The following is a 21,937-nucleotide window of genomic DNA, read 5'->3' as shown; positions in this document are numbered from 1 at the left end:
TCAAGAAATTTAAAATGATTATAATCACACCAGTATATTCTTTGATCTTAAGTCATGTAAACTAGGTATCAATAACAAGATAACTAAACAGTCACATGAACTTGGAAGTTTTTAGTATTTTAAATAACCCATGGATCACAAAAATCCTATTGAAAATCTGAAAATATTTTTAATTGAATGATAATAAAAATAACATCTGAAAAACTGGCAAACTGTTTAAAGGAAATCAATAATCTTATATATGCATACTAGCAAAACAAAGTATGAAAAAAAGTCATCTCTTTCAAGAAATTAGAAAAAGAATAGCAATGTAAAGCCAAGAAAAGTAAGAAGGAAATTATAAGTGCAGGAATTAATGATATACAAATGAAACATATGAAAGTATCAAAAATGTCACAAGTTTGTTCTTTGAAAAGGCTAGTAAGAACTGCAAACTTCTGGTAAGACTAAGAAATGAAAAGAAGGCACAAGTAACTAGTATCACAAATGAAAATGGAACCACTGCTACAGAGCCTGACATTACAAAACATCATTTAAGTTTTTATTGCATGCTCAGTCACTCAGTCATGTGTTACTCTCTGTGAACCTATGAACTGTAATCCGCCTGGCTTCTTTGTTCATTGGATTTCGCAGGCAATGCTCAACTTTATATCAATATTTAAATTTTAGAATAAATTGACCCCATGCAGGAACAATGTGCTTATCAAAACTGATGTGGGGGAACGCTAAAGAATAACATAATTTAAACGTCGGTGATACATTAGTATATTAGGTTTTTTAAAAAAGGTTTTTGGGTTTTAGTTTTTTACTTTTTTTAGTCTTTCAATGGCAGCTTTTGAATCCTAACCACTGGACTACCAGGTAAGTCCCTTTTAAAATGGGATACTGATATTTTTGTTTAAGAATTCTTCTCTTTTAGAGACTCCAACTGAAACATTTATTTAAAAGAGATAAAATGGGTTTTGTTTCAAAATAATGACACAGCACAAAACCTTTGTTAATACTTAGGGCTTAAAACTCACAAGCAGGACACCTTCCTCCTCTGCCGAATCAGGGAAAGCTTAGACTGCTACTGCTAAGTCACTTCAGTCGTGTGCGACTCTGTGCGACCCCATAGACGGAAGCCCACCAGGCTCCCCCGTCTCTGGGATTCTCCAGGCAAGAACACTGGAGTGGGTTGCCATTTCCTTCTCCAATGCATGAAAGTGAAAAGTGAAAATGAAGTCGCTCAGTCGTGTCCGACTCTTAGTGACCCCATGGACTGCAGCCCAGCAGGCTCCTCGGTCCATGGGATTTTCCAGGCAAGAGTACTGGAGTTGGGTGCCATTGCCTTCTCGGAAAGCTTAGACAACTCTTCACAATTTCACAAGCAGCTGCGCACAGCTGGTAGAGACCAGAACCTTCTCCGTCGTGCCTCAGGCTTTTCGGAGGCATTACTCTGACAACCAATCATGGAGCTTGGCTTCGGACCCAGGACCAATCAGTGGCCTCACCTCCCGCCCCGCCCTGCCCCGCCCTCCGAGTCCTGGCGTGAGGAGCGTGAGGCCTCGCCATGTTTCAAGGGCAGCGGGGTTGGTTCTGTGGCAGCGTCAGCCACGACCTGAGGCAGTTTTGGGGTAGGAGGTTGGGCAGCAGGGGTGGGTGAGGTGGAGAGGAGAGCACCGCCCTTCCCTCTGGTACCTTGGCCCCAGGGCACTTGCTGGGCTCACCCTGTGCTCTTGCCTCCACAGTGGCTGAAGGGGGGACTATCAGTGACCCGAGGGCCGCCGACTTCTTGTTCAGCTGCGATGCCTCACACCCAGACACGCTGAGGTACCTGAAGGTCACCTGGGGGTACCTTTGGGGACATGAGGAACTAGGAGTTGTCGCTGGCAGTTGCTGTCGGCTAGTAAATATTGATAATAGGAAGAGACTGGAAACGAACAAATTCAGTCCGGTGTGGATGTGTGGGGAGGGGGAGGGGCAGGCTCAGAAATAGCTCACAGTCCCTTTTTTCTGCCGCTAAGGCCTGGCCTCCTACCCACTCCTCAAGTCTTTTCCCGACTTCAGGTTGTGTTTTTCCAGCAGACTTTCCCACATCCGTGTGATGCCTTGTAGAACTCTCCTGTTCAGTATATTTAAGCCAGATCTGATTGCCTGTTACCTTAAACGTTGTGTTCTGAAAATGTTGGTAATTTCTTGAGTAATAACTCCTACTCCCATTAGTCTGTTAATTAATCCAATTAATCCAAGGTCAAATACCGTGTTCCGTGCTCCTGTAAATGTTCTTTGTTCTTGCTGCCACTATTTTAGTACACACCGTAAACTGCCTCTTGCCCTGATATCACAGGAACTTTCTGGGAGGTTGCTCTGACTCTGTCCACCAGTGAGCCCCCTTAACCTTGCAGTGGGATTATGTTTACGGAACAGAGGTCTGATCACGGTTCTGGCTCCCTCCCTTTCTCACCCCTTCACTCCCCACCTTCCAGTCTCCTGATCACCTACAGATAATTCTGTTTCCATTCATTTATTCTTTCTTTTGAAATGTTGAATACATTCTTGTTTATTTCATAACCTAAATTATTTCCTTTCTCCTAGAATATATCAGAGTCTTGATTACATAGAAGATAATGCTACAGTTTTTCACGCCTACTATCTCTCTGCTGTAGCCAATGCTGAAATAAAAAACTCGGTGGCTTTAGGTCATTTCATTCTTCCTCCTGCAAGCCTGCAAAAAGGTTAGCAAAGATCTTTAATCGCTCCGAAACTCCGAAATCCAGCTATGTCATCCAGCTTTACTGATATTTGTTCTTCATCAGAGCTTTTTGTTTTATATCATTTAATATAAATAGAAAAGCATGTACTTTGGATCAGATTGCCTTGGGTGTGTATTCTCGATTTGTTTATCATTCAGTCTTACATTAACCGAGCTCCTACTGTGCCACGTTTCAACCAAGGCGCTGGGGATTCAGTGGTAAATAAGACTGATGCAAATATTGTCCTCACATTGTTCACTGGTGAGAATCCAGCACTTAACTAGTTTTTGTGGCCTCCAGCAATTTCTCCCCAGTTGTTTTGAGGATAATATATTAAGTAATCTGACCTGTGAGTATATAATAAACGCTCATTGCTAGTTTTGACTCTCACCGTTATTTTTTCTGTTTTTTTCCTCCACTGATATTTCAAGATTCATCGTGATAATAAATCCATGTGTTTGTATTGTTTTTATATTATTTAAAGTACTTGCACATTATTTCAGCAACTGTATGAAGTAAAGAGCAAATGAATAAATTGCTTCTGAGATTTGTTCTTTCAGTTTTCCCTGCTAGGAACACACATTCTTAGCCTGTTCTGTCCAAATCCTACTATCCCATTTTTTAGATCTTCTTATTACCCAGTTCTTGATGTATTTCTTGATGTGTAGGTGTCCATCCCTAGAAAGACAGACTGAAAATAGTACAAATTCCCAGCGAGCAGAGTATTTAAAAAAAGAAACAACTTGAAAAATATTTCTGTAGAAGAGCTTTGGGAACTTCAAGGATTGGCTTTCTTCCATAGTTGATGTCCTGGCAAAACCTAGTTGTAACTTAAAAAAGAAATTGTTCTAAGTGGTTACGCAAATATATTAATAACTGGATAGGAGAAATGATTTACTTAAAATCAGTGAATACCTATCTTCAGGGAGCTTATATTATGGAATGACTATCTGATCTAAGTTATCACTCCTATTAAATCTTTGAGTTTAACAACTGACATTAAAATGTATTCGACTTTAAAAAAATCCATTTTAAATGAAAACATGCTCCTTTTAAAAAATTTAAAGTATGCATTATCATTCACCTAGACTGGGATTGTCTAGTAAAAGCAAGAAAGGCAAATGTAAGCAACATACTAATTTTAGGTTTCCTAACACCCACAAGTTAATAAAAAAAGATGAAATTCATATTAAGAATATGTTTTATTTAACATAGCTAGAATATTATTTCAATATATAATCAGTATAAAATTATTGATAATTTTTTGTGTTCTTTTTTTTTGATTCCAGGGTTTATTTTAAACTTTCAGCACATCTCAAGTTGGACTAACTACACATTTCAAATATGTACCTACATTTATCTAGGTAGCTTAGGTCTAGAGGAATCTAGACAGCTTAGGTCTAGAGGAATGTTAACATTTTTATCCTTGAGTGGGCTACTGTGGAAACCTGAGATCATTGATTTAAGATGTCAGTCCTTTGACATGCTGAACATTGTAGAATTCCTGCACTATCATGCCCAATAGACATGTTGCTCACCCTACCTTCTTTTAACAAACTAAACTATTGAATTATTTAAAGTGAAAGTGAAGTCGCTCAGTCGTGTCTGACTCTTTGCGACCCGTGGACTGTAGCCCACAAAGCTCCTCCGTCCATGGGGTTCTCCAGGCAAGAATACTGGAGTGGGTTGCCATTTCCTTCTCCAAATTTGAATTATTTAAGCACTCCACAAGCTCAGGAATTTTATGCCTTTTATTTTGACTGGACAGTTATCTTTATTAATGCTTGGCCTAAACACACTGACACCTTATGAAAATACCATAGCAGAAGAAGTTTAGAACAATGATTTACATAATGCATTGGAATCATCTGGAATTTGTTAGAAATGCAAGTTTCCAGCTTCTCCTCAACAATCTGGTTCAATAGGAGTCCTCATTTTAAACAAATATCTCAGGTACTTTTGATACAAGTGGAATAATGCCGACCTAAAAATTTGAAACCTAAACAAAATTCAGTGAATTCTACAAAGTTACTATTTGAAAAATAATATTGGATTTATTTTTATTACTACAGAAATAAGGAGAAAAATTGGTAGTTTTATTTGGGAACAAGACCAACATTTTCTGATAGAAAAGGTAAGAGTAAATTAAGGTATACAGTTTATACAGAATATACAGTTTAAACAAAAAATTTGAAAGTGTAATCTTTAAAATATGTACTAGTGATGTGTTTGGAGAAGGCAATGGCACCCCATTCCAGTACTCTTGCCTGGAAAATCCCATGGACGGAGGAGCCTGGTAGGCTGCAGTCCATGGGGTCGCTAGGAGTCGGACACGACTGAGCGACTTCCCTTTCAATTTTCACTTTTGTGCATTGGAGAAGGAAATGGCAACCCACTCCAGTGTTCTTGCCTGGAGAATCCCAGGGACGGGGGAGCCTGGTGGGCTGCCGTCTCTGAGGTCGCACAGAGTCGGACACAACTGAAGCGACTTAGCAGCAGCAGTGATGTGTTAGTTCCAGTGACCCAGAGTAAGAAATTTAGAGGGCATGTTTTTATTGAACATTGTCTCATTTGGCATTGTTTTTACACTAGTAACATTAGTGAAATTGAGATTTTTGTATGAATAAAATAAAAAGCTTGAAAGTTTGCCTCAGTAATATTAAGGGAATAATAGGTACACAGTATTTACCAGTTCTTTGCTGCCAGTGTAGATGCTATCTGATTAATTTCTTGTTGTAGTATTTGTTAAATGTTATGAGTAATACCTCAATAAATGTATGCAATACTGTAAATTTTTTAACTTTTGTCATCCTGCCTCACAGTTGCCATGTTTTTTATTCACTTCAGAATCTTTATGCAAAGGCAAAATTGGTATAAGAATTTATCCAAAAAGAATAATGATGGTGATGGATTATAATACTTAAATTTTTTTTTAAAATCCATGATTCCACAGTTATACTCCAAAGCATAAAGAAAGAAAAAAAAAGAACAGAGGAACAAAAGGAGGAAAAAAGGCAGAAAGTAAAGAGGGAAGGAGGGAAGTAAAAGATGGGGTAGGAAAAATTTCCTTTTAGAATAAAAGGTGATAAATGTAGAAAGGATGATAGGGTAGAAAATTTGCACTTTACCACTCCCAATAAAATAGTTGATTTAGGCAAGGGCCATAAATGGATGCTAAAATCATTATCTAAAATGATCACCTCACAGATTACTTATTAATTACAAAGGCAAGCATTGCTTATACTTTTACAATGGAGGGATCTGGCAGACAGCGTCTTAACCAACTGATCAAATTTAGCATCACCAATTTGAAACAACCTCTTGTTATGTTCAGCTCAATTTGATATAATAAAAAGGACACAGTATAGGGAATTCCGGAGAAGGCAATGGCACCCCACTCCAGTACTCTTGCCTGGAAAATCCCATGGACGGAGGAGCCTGGTAGGCTCTAGTCCATGGGATCGCTAAGAGTCGGGCCTGACTGAGCGACTTCACTTTCACTTTTCGCTTTCATGCATTGGAGAAGGAAATGGCAACCCACTCCGTTGTTCTTGCCTGGAGAATCCCAGGGACAGAGGAGCCTGGTCAGCTGACGTCTATGGGGTTGCACAGAGTCAGACACGACTGAAGTGACTTAGCATAGCATAGCATAGGGAATTCCCTGGCAGTCCAGTAGGATGCAGCACTCTTATTGCTGAGGGCCCAGATTCAATCCTTGGTCGTAGAAATAAGATCCCAGGAGCTGCCAAAGCAACATTAAGAAAACACAGTATTATCTTGTGTTCTTGTTCAAGGTTCTGAATTTAATTATGAGCAAATACTCAAATCCTTGACTTGTTAGAGTGTTCCTGGGACATAAATGGTGGTAGAATGGTTATTATTTGATAATAATTATTGAGTATACCAAAAGACCCTTGAAGACCATTACTCTGTTTTAGAAATGAGAAGACTGAGATAAGAAGGTAAGACCTCTGACTTAGTTCACATAGCCAGATATTAGTAAAGTGGAACCAAATTTTCTCAGCTCCAGCCCAATCCAGTGTTTCTTTAATGTATTAGTAGCATATGCCTGTATTGACTGTTGACTCTAGAAATTGTATGATTATATGATAAGGGATTTTGTTCTTTCAAATATTGATTGATATTGAATATTAACTAATTATAATAACACAACCATGGAATTTGTAAGTAGAAGTTACCTCTTTTAATGGCAATAGCAAGGGTAAATCTGGAAAGTAATTTGGGAAACATTATTATTGTTTAGAGTGGGCTTGCAACCTATATATAGAAATTTCCTAATGGAATATTATGTAAATATGTTATAGATACCAGAATCTGAGGTCTGTCAACTTTAACATAATCTTTTGGAAAAGCTTTATATATGTTTATTTTGTAACTCTTTTGTAACTCCATAGCTAAATGTTTCACTTTAATTTTGAAGGGATAACAATTTGTTCAACTTACTTCATATTTTTGATTTGTAACTTGCAGGATGCCTAGGAATTTTCATGTCGAGGATTTTAAGAAAGTTTAAATCAATAACACTTTTTTTGGCTTCTTTTTTTTTTTTTTTTAAACCAAAGAGTTATATGACCACATTAGGGAAAATTTCAAAAATCAATAAGAGAATAAAATCAGTCAGTTTTACTATCTAATACAAATATAGCTTATATTTTTAAAATCCAGGTCTCCTTTCTTTATGTATCTCTAAAAATAGATAATTCTGTGTGTGTATATACAAAATTTTGTGAGTTTTTCCTATGAAACGAAATGGAATGGGTCTGAATTTGTATACTTTTGTGACTGTTGGTATATATATTGCCAATTTACTTTTTAAAAAAATGATATTGATTGCATGATTGGTATGGCTGATTTTTTTAAATGTGATTTTTTTTGCTATCCACAGCATGATGAAGTAACATCAAATGAACTAAAGGTCTTTAGGGAAAGCAGTGTACTAGCAACAGATCACAAGAAAGACTTATCCAAAAGGTACTGAATTTGTATACTTCACTGATTTGTATACTTCATTCAGTATACACACCTTTGAACACTGTGTCTTAATCTCATTTAATCTTCAGTCTTCTTATGACATTGGTATCATTATCACCATTTTACAGAAATTGCCATTTTACAGAAAAAGAGATCAAGTATAGGTCAGTTCAGTTCAGTTGCTCAGTCGTGTCCAATTCTTTGCGACCTCATGGACTGCAGCACGCCAGGCTTCCCTGTCCATCACCAACTCCCGGAGTTTACTCAAACTCATGTCCATAGAATCGGTGATGCCATCCAACCATCTCATCCTCTGTCGTCCCCTTCTCCTCCTGCCTTCAATCTTTCCCAGCATCAAGGTTCTTTTCTAGTGAGTCAGTTCTTTGCATCAGGTGGCCAAAGTATTGGAGGTTCAGCGTCAGCATCAGTCCTTCCAATGAATATTCAGGACTGATTTCCTTTAGGATTGACTGTTGGATCTCCTTGTAGTCTAAGGGACTCTCAAGAGTCTTCTCCAACACCACAGTTCAAAAGCATAAGTTCTTCGGCACTCAGCCTTCTTTATAGTCCAGCTCTCACATCCATACATGGCTGCTGGAAAACCATAGCTTTGACTAGACAAACATTTGTCGGCAAAGTAATGTCTCTGCTTTTTAATATGGTGTCTAGGTTGGTCATAGTCTTTTTTCCAAGGAGCAAGAATCTTTTAATTTCATGGCCGCAGTCACCATCTGCAGTGATTTTGGAGCCCCCCAAAATAATGTCTGTCACTGTTTCCATTGTTTCCCCATCTATTTGCCATGAAGGATGGGCCTGGATGCCATGATCTTAGTTTTCTGAATGTTGAGTTTTAAGCCAACATTTTCACTCTCCTCTTTCACTTTCATCAAGAGACTCTTTAGTTCTTCACTTTTCTGCCATAAGGGTGGTGTCAACTGCGTATCTGAGGTTATTGGTATTTCTCCCAGTAATCTTGATTCCAGCTTGTGCTTCATCCAGCCCATCATTTCTCATGATGTACTCTGTATATAAGGTAACTAAACAGGGTGACAATATTCAGCCTTAACGTACTTTCCCAATTTGGAACCAGTCTGTTGTTCCATGTCCGGTTCTAGCTGTACTTCTGGACCTGCAGATACATTTTTCAGGAGGCAGGTCAGGTGGTCTGGTATTCCCATCTCTTGAAGAATTTTCCACAGATTTTTGTGATCCACACAGTCAAAGGCTTTGGTGTAGTCAATAAAGCAAATGTTTTTCTGGAACTCTCTTGCTTTTTTGATCCAGTGGATGTTGGCAATTTGATCTCTGGTTCGTCTGCCTTTTCTAAATCCAGCTTGAACATCTGGAAGTTCATGGTTCATGTACTGTTGAAGCCTGACTTGGAGAATTTTGAGCATTACTTTGCTAGCATGTGAGATGAGTGCAATTGTGTGATAGTTTGAACATCCTTTGGCATTGCCTTTCTTTGGGACTGGAATGAAAACTGACCTTTTCCAGTCCTGTGGCCACTGCTGAGTTTTCCAGATTTGCTGGCATATTGAGCCCTCATAGATCAGTTTTTAAAGAATCTGCCTGCAATGCAGGAGACCCTGGTTCGATTCCTGGGTCTGGAAGATCCTCTGGAGAAGGGATAGGCTACCCATTCCAGTGTTCTTGGGCTTCCCTCGTGGCTCAGCTGGTAAAGAACTTGCCTGCAGTGTGGGAGACCTGGGTTCGATCCCTGGTTGGGAAGATCCCCTGGAGAAGGGAAAGGCTACCCACTCCAGTATTCTGGCCTGGAGAATTCGAGGGACAGTCCATGGAGTCTCAAAGAGTTGGACATGACTGAGTGACTTTCACTCACACAGTCACTGAGTGCAGCACTTTCACTGCATCATCTTTTAGGATTTAAAATAGCACAACTGTAATTTCATCACCTCCACTGGCTTTGCTTGTAGTGATGTTTCCTAAGGCTCACTTGACTTCATGTTCCAGGATGTCTGGCTCTAGGTGAGTGATCACACCATCATGGTTATCTGGGTCACTAGATCTTTTTTATATACTTTTTCTGTGTATTGGTGCCACCTCTTCTTAATATCTTCTGCTTCTGTTAGGTCCATACCATTTCTGTCCTTTATTGTGCCCTTCTTTGCATGAAATGTTCCCTTGGGATCTCTAATTTTCTTGAAGAAATCTCTAGTCTTTTCCATTCTGTTGTTTTCCTCTAATTTATCATTGATCACTAAGGAAGGCTTTCTTATCTCTCCTTGCTATTCTTTGGAACTCTGCATTCAAATGGGTATATCTTTCCTTTTCTCCTTTGCCTTTTACTTCCTCAGACAACCATTTTGCCTTTTTTGCATTTCTTTTTATTGGGGATGATCTTGATCGCTGCCTCCTGTACAATGTCATGAACCTCTGTTCATCATTCTTCAGGCAGTCTGTCTATCAGATCTAATCCCTTAAATCTGTTGGTCACTTCCACTGTATAAGATTTAGGTCATACCTGAATGGTCTAGTGGTTTTCCCTGCTTTCTTCCATTTAGGTCTGAATTTTGCAATAAGGAGTTCATGATCTGAGCCACATTCAGCTCCTAGTCTTATTTTTGCTGACTATATAGAGCTTCTCCATTTTCACCTGCAAAGAATATAATCAGTCTGATTTTGGTGTTGACCATCTGGTGATGTCCATGTGTAGAGTCTTCTCTTGTGTTGTTGGCAGAGGGTGTTTGCTATGACAAGTATGTTGCCTTGGCACAACTGTTTTAGCCTTTGCCCTGCTTCATTTTGTACTCCAAGACCAAACTTGCCTGTTACTCCAGGTATCTCTTGATTTTCTACTTTTGCATTCCTGAAATGAAAAGGACATCTTTTTTGGGTGTTCATTCCAGAAGGTCTTGTAGGTTTCATAGAACCGTTCAACTTCAGCTTCTTCAGCATTAGTGGTTGGGGCATAGACTTGGATTACTGTGATATTGAATGGTTTGCCTTGGAAATGAAAAGAGATCATTCTGTTGTTTTTTGGATTGCATCCAAGTACTGCATTTTGGACTCTTTTATTGACTTTGATGGCTACTCCATTTCTTCTAAGGGATTCTTGCCCACAATAGTAGATATAATGGTCATCTGAGTTTAATTCACCCATTCCAGTCCATTTTAGTTCGCTGATTCCTAAAATGTCAATATTCACTCGTATCATGTTTGACTACTTCCAATTTACCTTGATTCATGGACCTAACATTCCAGGTTCCTATGCAATATTGTTCTTTACAGCATCGGACTTTACTTTCATCACTAGTCACATTCACAACTGGGTGTTGTTTTTGGTTTGGCTCTGTCTCTTCATTCTTTCTGGAGTTATTTCTCCACTGTTCTCCAATAACATATTGGGCACCTACTGACCTGGGGAGTTCATCTTTCAGTGTCCTATCTTTTTGCTTTTTCATACTGTTCCTGGGTTCATGAGGCAAGAGTACTGAAGTGGTTTGCCATTCCCTTCTCCAGTGGACCACATTTTGTCAGAACTCTCCACCATGACCCATCTGTATAGGGTGGCCCTACACAGCATGGCTCATAGTTTTATTGAGTTAGACAGGGCTTTGGTCCATGTGGTCAGTTTGATTAGTTTTCTGTGATTATGGTTTTCATTCTATCTGCCCTCTGATGGATAAGGATAAGGGGCTTATGGGAGCTTCCTGATGGAAGAGACTGACTGAGGGGGAAACTGGGTCCTGTTCTGATGGGCACGGCTGTGTTCCCTCCTTGGGTATGGCTAAGCCCTCTTGGAGGAGGTCACCATTAACCCTACCACAGAGTGGCCAGAACTTACACAGGACTGGGGAACTGACTCTTGGAGGGCACAAACAAAACTTTGAGCACACCAGGACCCAGGAGAAAGGAGCAGTGACCCCACAAGAGACTGACCCAGACTTGCCTGTGAGTGTCGTGGCATCTCTGGCGGAGGTGTGGGTCAGTGGTGGTGTGCAGCAGGGTCAGGGGCACTGAGTGTGGCAGTGTGTGCACGACCCTTCTGAAGGAGGTCACTGTTATCCTCATCACCTCCACTGGTGATGGTCTGGCCTCAGGTCAAACAACAGGGAGGGAACACAAGTGTAGGTAGATGAAGTAATTTCCCCAAAGTCACACAAACTTTTAATAAGTGAGGAGAAGCAGGATTTTAACTGGGTCAGTCTAATTCCAGAACCCATGCATTTAACCATATTATGCTAGACTATCCTTACAGAAAAGAAACAGGATTTTTTTGATTACTGTGATATTATTTTAAAATGTATATAATATAATAAGGAAATAAACTAAATATTAGTAATTTTATTAGGATTGGAGGATTAGGAAGAGGATTTCCCTCTTTTCCAAATTGTGTATAATGTGGCTACTTTGGCTTAAGAAATAAAAGTTATATTTTAAAAGACAAACAAACATGGACTTGGCATTGTGTTAGGGCTAATCTGTGAGATGCACCCTTCTTTCAGGCTTATTCACTATCTAGTCCCAATACTATATTTTCCACTTCAGTGGTTTCTAGATGTTCATAGGGAGCATTAACTATTGAAAGTATGGGATTTAGCTGCTGAAATAAAATGATCTTTCTTCAATATAAAAATTAATGAGTTTAATTTATATAGTGTAGTTTTTTTACCTTCAAGTTTTTTCCCATAATATTTTCTTGTTCCTTTTGTACCTCCTATATAGTTTTCCTTAATTTGATATACATTGTTATCTGATGTAGCACAAAGTTGTGTATTTAATTTTAGTGAACTATTGCTTCATGGTCCCGTGACTTATAGATAATCCACCACTTAAGTTTGAATATCCATATTCTAGGTCTTTGTATTAAAAAGCAGAGACATGACTTTGCCAACAGAGGTCCGTCTAGTCAAGGCTATGATTTTTCCAGTAGTCATGTATGGATGTGAGAGTTGGACTATAAAGAAAGCTGAGCACCGAAGAACTGATGCTTTTGAACTGTGATGTTGGAGAAGACCCTTGAGAGTCCTTGGACTGCAAGGAGATCCAACCAGTGCATCCTAAAGGAAATCGGTCCTGAATACTCATTGGAAGGACTGATGCTGAAGCTGAATCTCCAATACTTTGGCCACCTGATGCAAAGAGCTGACTCATTTGAAAAGACCCTGATGCTGGGAAAGATTGAGGGCAGGAGGAGAAGGGGATGACAGAGGATGAAGTGGTTGGATGGCATTACCGACTCGATGGACATGGGTTTGGGTAGACTCCGGGAGTTGGTGATGGACAGGGAGGCCTGGCATGCTGTGGTTCATGGGATCTCAAAGAGTTGAACATGACTGAGCGACTGAACTGAACTGAACTGAATCTCCATTCATAGAACTCCTTTGAACTTGTTATCCTTTTTGAGATAAGAAACTGGTAAGGTTAGGAAGAAAAATGAAATTGGAAAGTTGAGACCATGAAGATATTAAGGAATTAGTAAAGGAGAGAAGAGTTATCCTAAGTGACCTTGTAAGAGAAGAATGGGAAAAGGAAATTTTTTCTTATTTTATTTTTTTCAGTTTTATATATTTATTTTCTTTACAATATTGTATTGGTTTTGCCGAGTCTGCCATGGGTGTACATGTGTTCCCCATCCTGAACCCTCCTCCCACCTCCCTCCCCATCCCATCCCTCTGGTTCATCCCCTGCACCATCCGCGAGCACCCTGTATCATGCATCGAACCTTGACTGGCGATTCATTTCACATATGATAATTTACATGTTTCAATGCCATTCTCCCATATCATCCTGCCCTCGCCCTCTCCCACAGAGTCCAAAAGACTGTTCTATACATCTGTGTCTCTTTTGCTGTCTCACATACAAGGTTATTGTTACCATCTTTCTAAATTCCATATATATGCGTTAGTATACTGTATTGGTGTTTTTCTTTCTGGCTTACTTCACTCTGTATAATAGGCTCCAGTTTCATCCACCTCATTAGAACTGATTCAAATGTATTCTTTTTAATGGCTGAGTAATATTCCATCGTGTATATGTACCACAGCTTTCTTATCCATCTGCTGATGGACATCTAGGTTGCTTCCATGTCCTGGCTATTATAAACAGTGCTGCGATGAACATTGAGGTACACGTGTCTCTTTAAATTCTGGTTTCCTCAGTGTGTATGCCCACAGTGGGATTGCTGGGTCATAAGGCAGTTCTGTTTCTAGTTTTTTAAGGAATCTCCACACTGTTCTCCATAGTGGCTGCACTAGTTTGCATTCCCACCAACAGTGTAAGAGGGTTCCCTTTTCTCCATACCCTCTCCAGCATTTATTGCTTGTTGACTTTTGATTTGCAGCCATTGTGACTGGCATGAAATGGTACCTCATTGTGGTTTTGATTTGCATTTCTCTGATAATGAGTGATGTTGAGCATCTTTTCATGTGTTTGTTAGCCATCTGTATGTCTTCTTTGGAGAAATGTGTGTTTAGTTCTTTGGCCCACTTTTTGATTGGGTCATTTATTTTTTCTGGAATTGAGCTGCAGGAGTTGCTTATGTATTTTTTAGATTAATTTGTCTGTTGCTTAATTTGCTATTATTTTCTCCCATTCTGAAGGCTGTCTTTTCACCTTGCTTATAGTTTCCTTTGTTGTGCAGAAGCTTTTAAGTTTAATTAGGTCCCATTTGTTTATTTTTGCTTTTATTTCCAATATTCTGGGAGGTGGGTCATAGAGGATCCTGCTGTGATTTATGTCGGAGAGTGTTTTGCCTATGTTCTCCTCTAGGAGTTTTATAGTTTCTGGTCTTACGTTGAGATCTTTAATCCATTTTGAGTTTATTTTTGTGTATGGTGTTAGAAAGTGTTCTAGTTTCATTCTTTTACAAGTGGTTGACCAGTTTTCCCAGCACCACTTGTTAAAGAGATTGTCTTTTCTCCATTATATATTCTTGCCTCCTTTGTTGAAGATACGGTGTCCATAGGTGCATGGATTTATCTCTGGGCTTTCTATTTTGTTCCATTGATCTATATTTCTGTCTTTGTGCCAGTACCATACTCTCTTGATGACTGTGGCTTTGTAGTAGAGACTGAAGTCAGGCAGGTTGATTCCTCCAGTTCCATTCTTCTTTCTCAAGACTGCTTTGGCTATTTGCGGTTTTTTGTATTTCCATACAAATTTTGAAATTATTTGTTCTAGTTCTTTGAAAAATACTGTTGGTAGCTTGATAGGGATTGCATTGAATCTATAGATTGCTTTGGGTAGTACACTCATTTTCACTATATTGATTCTTCTGAACAAGGTATATTTCTCCCTCTATGTGTGTCATCTTTGGTTTCTTGCACCATTGTTTTATAGTTTTCTATATATAGGTCTTTTGTTTCTTTAGGTAGATATATTCCTAAGTATTTTATTCTTTTTGTTGCAATGGTGAATGAAATTGTTTCCTTAATTTCTCTTTCTGTTTTCTCATTGTTAGTGTATAGGAATGCAAGGGATTTCTGTGTGTTGATTTTATATCCTGACTTTACTATATTCATTGATTAGCTCTAGTAATTTTCTGGTGGAGTCTTTCAGGTTTTCTATGTAGAGGATCATGTCATCTGCAAACAGTGAGAGTTTTACTTCTTCTTTTCCAATCTGGATTCCTTTTATTTCTTTCTCTGCTCTGATTGCTGTGGGCAAAACTTCCAAAACTATGTTGAATAGTAGTGATGAGAGTGGGCACCCTTGTCTTTTTCTTAACTTTAGGAGAAATGCTTTCAATTTTTCACCATTGAGGATAATGTTTGCTGTGGGTTTATCATATATAGCTTTTATTATGTTGAGGTATGTTCCTTCTATTCCTGCTTTCTGAGGGGTCTTTTATCATAAATAGATGTTGAATTTTATCAAAGGCTTTCTCTGCATCTATTGAGATAATCATATGGTTTTTATTTTTCAATTTGTTAATGTAGTGTATTACGTTGATTGATTTGTGGATATTGAAGAATCCTTGCATCCCTGGGATAAAGCCCATTTGGTCATGATGTATGATCTTTTTAATATGTTGTTGGATTCTGTTTGCTAGAATTTTGTTAAGGGTTTTTGCATCTATGTTCATCAGTGATATTGGCCTGTAGTTTTCTTTTTTGTGTCATCTTTGTCAGGTTTTGGTATTAGGGTGATGGTGGCCTCATAGAATGAGTTTGGCAATTTACCTTCCTCTGGAATTTTCTGGAAGAGTTTGAGTAGGATAGGTGTTGGCTCTTTAAATTTTTGGTAGACTTCAGCTGTGAAGCTGTCTGGACCTGGGCTTTTTTTTGTTGGAAGATTTCTGATTACAGTTTCAATTTCCGTGGTTGTGATGAGTCTGTTAAGATTTTCTGTTTATTCCTGGTTCAGTTTTGGAAAGTTGTACTTTTCTAAGAATTTGTCCATTTCTTCCAAGTTGTCCATTTTATTGGCAAATAGTTGCTGATGATAGTCTCTTATGATCCTTTGTATTTCTGTGTTGTCTATTGTGAGCCCTTCATTTTCATTTCTAATTTTGTTGATTTGATTTTTCTCCCTTTGTTTCTTGATGAGTCTGGCTAATGGTTTGTCAATTTTATTTATCTTCTCAAAGAACCAGCTTTTGGCTCTGTTGATTGTTGCTATGGTCCCCTTTGTTTCTTTTCATTTACTTCTGCCCTAATTTTTAAGATTTCTTTCCTTCTACTAACCCTGGGGTTCTTCATTTCTTCCTTTTCTAGTTGCTTTAGGTGTAGAGTTAGGTTATTTATTTGACTTTTTTCTTGTTTCTTGAGGTAAGCCTGTATTGCTCTGAATCTTCCCTTTGCTGCTTCTACTGCTAAGTCACTTCAGTCGTGTCTGACTCTGTGCGACCCCACAGATGGCAGCCCACCAGGCTCCCCCGTCCCTGGCATTCTCCAGGCAAGAACACTGGAGTGGGTTGCCATTTCCTTCTCCAATGAATGAAAGTGAAAAAATAAAGTGAAGTTGCTCAGTCGTGTCCGACTCCTAGTGACCCCATGGACTGCAGCCCACCAGGACCCTCGGTCCATGGGATTTTCCAGGCAAGAGTACTGGAGTGGGTTGCCATTGCCTTCTCCGGAATCTTCCCCTTAGCACTGCTTTTACAGTGTCCCATAGGTTTTGGGTTGTTGTGTTTTCATTTCTATGCATATTTTGATTTCTTTTTTGACTTCTTCTATGATTTGTTGGTTATTCAGCAGCGTGTTGTTCAGCCTCCATATGTTGGAATTTTTAATAGTTTTTCTTTTGTAATTGACATCTAATCTTACTGCATTGTTGTCAGAAAAGATGATTGGAATGATTTCATTTTTTTGAATTTACCAAGGCTAGATTTATGGCCTAGGATGTGATCTATCCTGGAGAAGGTTCTGGTATGCTTGAGAAAAAGGTGAAATTCATTGTTTTGGGGTGAAATGTCCTATAGATATCAATTAGGTCTAACTGGTCTATTGTATCATTTAAAGTTTGTGTTTCCTTGTTAATTTTCTGCTTAGTTGATCTATCCATAGGTGTGAGTGGGGTATTAAAGTCTCCCACTATTATTGTGTTATTGTTAATTTCCCCTTTCATACTTGTTAGCATTTGTCTTAGATATTGCCGTGCTCCTATGTTGGGTGCATATATATTTATAATTGTTATATATTCTTCTTGGATTGATCCTTTGATCATTATGCAGTGTCCATCTTTGTCTGTTTTTACAGCCTTTGTTTTAAAGTCTATTTTGTCTGATATGAGTATTGCTACTCCTGTTTTCTTTTGGTCTCTATTTGCATGGAATATCTTTTTCCAGCCCTTTACTTTCAGTCTGTATGTGTCCTTGTTTTGAGGTGGGTCTCTTGTACACAACATATATAGGGGTCTTGTTTTTGTATCCATTCAGCCAGTCTTTGTCTTTTGGTTGGGGCATTCAACCCATTTACATTTAAGGTAATTATTGATAAGTATGATCCCATTGCCATTTACTTTATTGTTTTGGGTTCAAGTTTATACACCTTTTCTGTGTTTCCTGTGTAGAGAAAATCCTTTAGCATTTGTTGGAGAGCTGGTTTGATGCTGCTGAATTCTCTCAGCTTTTGCTTGTCTATAAAGCTTTTGATTTCTTTTTCATATTTGAATGGAATCCTTGCTGGGTACAGTAATATGGGCTTTAGGTTATTTTCTTTCATCACTTTAAGTATGTCTTGCCATTCCCTTCTGGCCTGAAGAGTTTCTATAGAAAAATCAGCTGTTATCCTTATGGGAATCCCCTTGTGTGTTATTTGTTGTTTTTCCCTTGCTGCTTTTAATATTTGTTCTTGTGTTTGATCTTTGTTAATTTGATTAATATGTGTCTTTGGGTGTTTTGCCTTGGATTTATCCTGTTTGGAACTCTCTGGCTTTCTTGGACTTGGGTGATTATTTCCTTCCCCATTTTAGGGAAATTTTCAACTATTATCTCCTCAAGTATTTTCTCATGGTCTTTCTTTTTGTCTTCTTCTTCTGGGACTCCTATGATTCAAATGTTGGGGCATTTAACATTGTCCCAGAGGTCTCTGAGACTGTCCTCATTTCTTTTAATGCTTTTTTCTTTTTTCCTCTCTGTTTCATTTATTTCTACCCTTCTATCTTCTACCTCTTATTTTCACAGCTATTTGTAAGGCCTCCCCAGACAGCCATTTTGCTTTTTTGCATTTCTTTTCCATGGGGATGGTCTTGATCCCTGTCTCCTGTACAATGTCACAAACCTCTGTCCATAGTTCATCAGGCACTCTATCTATCAGATCAAGTCCCTGAAATCTATTTCTCACTTCCACTGTATAATCATAAGGAATTTGATTTAGGTCATACCTGAATGGTCTAGTGGTTTTCCCTATTTTCTTCAATTTAAGTCTGAATTTGGCAATAAGGAGTTCATGATCTGAGCCACAGTCAGCTCCCAGTCTTGTTTCTGCTGACTATATAGAGCTTCTCCATCTTTGGCTGCAAAGAATATAATCAATCTGATTTTGGTGTTGACCATCTGGTGATGTCCATGTGTAGAGTTTTCTCTTGCGTTGTTGGAAGAGGGTGCTTGCTATGACCAGTGCATTTTCTTGGCAGAACGCTATTAGTCTTTGCCCTGCTTCATTCTGTATTCGAAGGCAAAATTTGCCTGGTACCCCAGGTGTTTCTTGACTGCCTACTTTTGCATTCCAGTCCCCTATAATGAAAAGGACATCTTTTTTGGGTGTTAGTTCTACAAGGTCTTGTAGGTCTTCATAGAACCGTTCAACTTCAGCTTCTTCAGTGTTACTGGTTGCGGCATAAACTTGGATTACTGTGATATTGAATGGCTTGCCTTGGAAATGAAAGAGATCATTCTATCATTTTGGAGATTGCATCCAAGTACTGCATTTTGGACTCTCTTGTTGACCATGATGGCTACTCCATTTCTTCTAAGGGATTCCTGCCCACAGTAGTGGATATAATGGTCATCTGAGTTGAATTTACCCTTTCCAGTCCATTTTAGTTCACTGATTCCTAGAATGTCGAGGTTCACTCTTGCCATCTCCTGTTTGACCACTTCCAATTTGCCCTGATTCATGGACCTAACATTCCAGGTTCCTATGCAATATTGCCCTTCACTGCATCGGACCTTGCTTCTATTACCAGTCACACCCACAACTGGGTATTGTTTTTGCTTTGACTCCATCCCTTCATTCTTTCAGGAGTTATTTCTCCACTGATCTCCAGTAGCATATTGGGCACCTTTGACCTGGGAAGTTCATCTTTCAGTGTCCTATCATTTTGCCTTTTCATACTGTTCATGGGGTTCTCAAGGCAAGAATACTGAAGTGGTTTGCCATTCCCTTCACCAGTAGACCACATTCTGTCAGGAAAAGAAATGCAAAAAAGCAAAATGGCTTCTGGGGAGGCCTTACAAATAGCTGTGAAAACAGGAGAATCAAAAAGCAAAGGAGAAAAGGAAAGATATAAGCATGTGAATGCAGAGTTCCAAAGAATAGCAAGGAGAGATAAGAAAGCCTTCCTCAGCCATCAATGCAAAGAAACAGAGGAAAACAACAGAATGGGAAAGACTAGAGATCTCTTCAACAAAATTAGAGATACCAAGGGAACATTTCATGCAAAGATGGGCTCGACAAAGGACAGAAATGGTATGGACCTAACAGAAGCAGAAGATATTAAGAAGAGATGGCAAGAATACACAGAAGAACTGTACAAAAAAAATCTTCACGGCCCAGATAGTCACGATGGTGTGATCACTGACCTAGAGCCAGACATCCTGGAATGTGAAGTCAAGTGGGCCTTAGAAAGCATCACTATGAACAAAGCTAGTGGAGGTGATGGAATTCCAGTTGAGCTATTTCAAATCCTGAAAGATGATGCTGTGAAAGTGCTGCACTCAATATGTCAGCAAATGTGGAAAACTCAGCAGAGGCCACAAGACTGGAAAAAGTCAGTTTTCATTCCAATCCCAAAGAAAGGCAATGCCAAAGAATGCTCAAACTACCGCACAATTGCACTCATCTCACACGCTAGTAAAGTAATGCTCAAAATTCTCCAAGCCAGGCTTCAGCAATATGTGAACCGTGAACTTCCGGATGTTCAAGCTGGTTTTAGAAAAAGCAGAGGAACTAGAGATCAAGTTGCCAACATCTGCTGGATCATGGAAAAAGCAAGAGAATTCCAGGAAAACATCTATGTCTGCTTTATTAACTATGCCAAAGCCTTTGACTGTGTGGATCACAATAAACTGTGGAAAATTCTGAAAGAGATTGGACTACCAGACCACCTGACCTGCCTCTTGAGAAACCTATATGCAGGTCAGGAAGCAACTGTTAGAAGTGGACATGGAACAACAGACTGGTTCGAAATAGGAAAAAGATTACGTCAAGACTGTATATTGTCACCCTGATTATTTAACTTCTCAGCAGAGTACATCATGAGAAACGCTGGGCTTGGAATAAGCACAAGCTGGAATCAAGATTACCGGGAGAAATATCATTAACCTCAGATATGCAGATGACACCACCCTTAGGGCAGAAAGTGAAGAGGAACTCAAAAGCCTCTAGATTAAAATGAAAGAGGAGAGTGAAAAAGTTGGCTTAAAACTCAATATTCAGAAAACGAAGATCATGGCATCTGGTCCCATCATCACTTCATGGGAAATAGATGGGGAAACAGTGGAAACAGTGTCAGACTTTATTTTTTGGGGCTCCAAAATCAGCGCAGATTGTGATAGTAGCCATGAAATTAAAAGACGCTTACTCCTTGGAAGAAAAGCTATGACCACCCTAGATAGCATATTGAAAAGCAGAGACATTACTTTGCCAACAAGGGTCCATCTAGTCAAGGCTATGGTTTTCCAGTGGTCACGTATGGATGTGAAAGTTGAACTGTGAAGAAAGCTAAGTGCCGAAGAATTGATGCTTTTGAACTGTGGTGTTGGAGAAGACTCTTGAGAGTCCCTTGGACTGCAAGGATATCCAAACCAGTCCATTTAAAGGAGATCAGTCCTGGGTGTTCATTGGAAGGACTGATGCTAAAGCTGAAACTCCATTACTTTGGACACCTCATGCGAAGAGTGACTCATTGGAAAAGACTCTGATGCTTGGAGGGATTGGGGGCAGTAGGAGAAGGGGACAACAGAGGATGAGATGGTTGGATAGCATCACTGACTCGATGGACATGAGTTTGTGTGAACTCTGGGAGTTGGTGATGGACAGGGAGGCCTGGCATGCTGCAGTTCATGAGGTTGCAGAGTCAGACACGACTGAGCGACTGAACTGAACTGATCTTCTACCTCATTTATCCTATCTTCTGCCTCTGTTATTCTACCGTTGCTTCCGTGCAGAGTACTTTTGATCTCATTTATTGCACTATTCATTATATATTGACTCTTTTTTTTTTTCTTCTAGGTCCTTGTTAAACCTTTCTTGCATCTTCTCTATCCTTGTCTCCAGGTTATTTATCTGTAACTCCATTTGTTTTCAAGATTTTGGATCATTTTCACTATAATTAATCAGAATTCTTTATCAGGTAGATTCCCTATCTCTTCCTCTTTTGTTTGGTTTGGTGGGCATTTATCCTGTTCCTTTACCTGGTGGGTATTTCTCTGCCTTTTCATCTTGTGTATATTGCTGTGTTTTTGGGTGGCCTTTCTGTATTCTGGCAGTTTGTGGTTCCTCTTTATTGTGGAGGTTCCTTGCTGTGGGTGGGGCTGGATGGGTGGCTTGTCAAGGTTTCCTGGTCAGGGAAGCTTGTGT

The 21,937-nt window shown here is 39.2% G+C and overlaps 1 protein-coding gene across 1 annotated transcript in view; it reads left to right on the top strand.

The window, feature by feature from the left end:
- The first annotated feature begins 1,552 nt into the window (after positions 1 to 1,552).
- The window catches only part of TERB2 (telomere repeat binding bouquet formation protein 2), a 43,984-nt gene continuing 23,599 nt past the window's right edge, over positions 1,553 to 21,937 (top strand). Inside the window, exons 1-5 of the mRNA XM_070378571.1 lie at positions 1,553 to 1,616; positions 1,731 to 1,812; positions 2,578 to 2,717; positions 4,808 to 4,869; positions 7,642 to 7,727. Of these exons, the coding sequence (XP_070234672.1) occupies positions 1,553 to 1,616; positions 1,731 to 1,812; positions 2,578 to 2,717; positions 4,808 to 4,869; positions 7,642 to 7,727 (434 nt within the window). The remainder of the gene's footprint in view (positions 1,617 to 1,730; positions 1,813 to 2,577; positions 2,718 to 4,807; positions 4,870 to 7,641; positions 7,728 to 21,937) is intronic.

The sequence above is a fragment of the Bos mutus genome, chromosome 10, assembly GCF_027580195.1.
Source record: "Bos mutus isolate GX-2022 chromosome 10, NWIPB_WYAK_1.1, whole genome shotgun sequence".
In the NCBI taxonomy this organism is placed as follows: domain Eukaryota; kingdom Metazoa; phylum Chordata; class Mammalia; order Artiodactyla; family Bovidae; genus Bos; species Bos mutus.
Note: the sequence above shows the minus strand (reverse complement) of the source record. Positions and strands in the feature narration are given on the sequence as shown.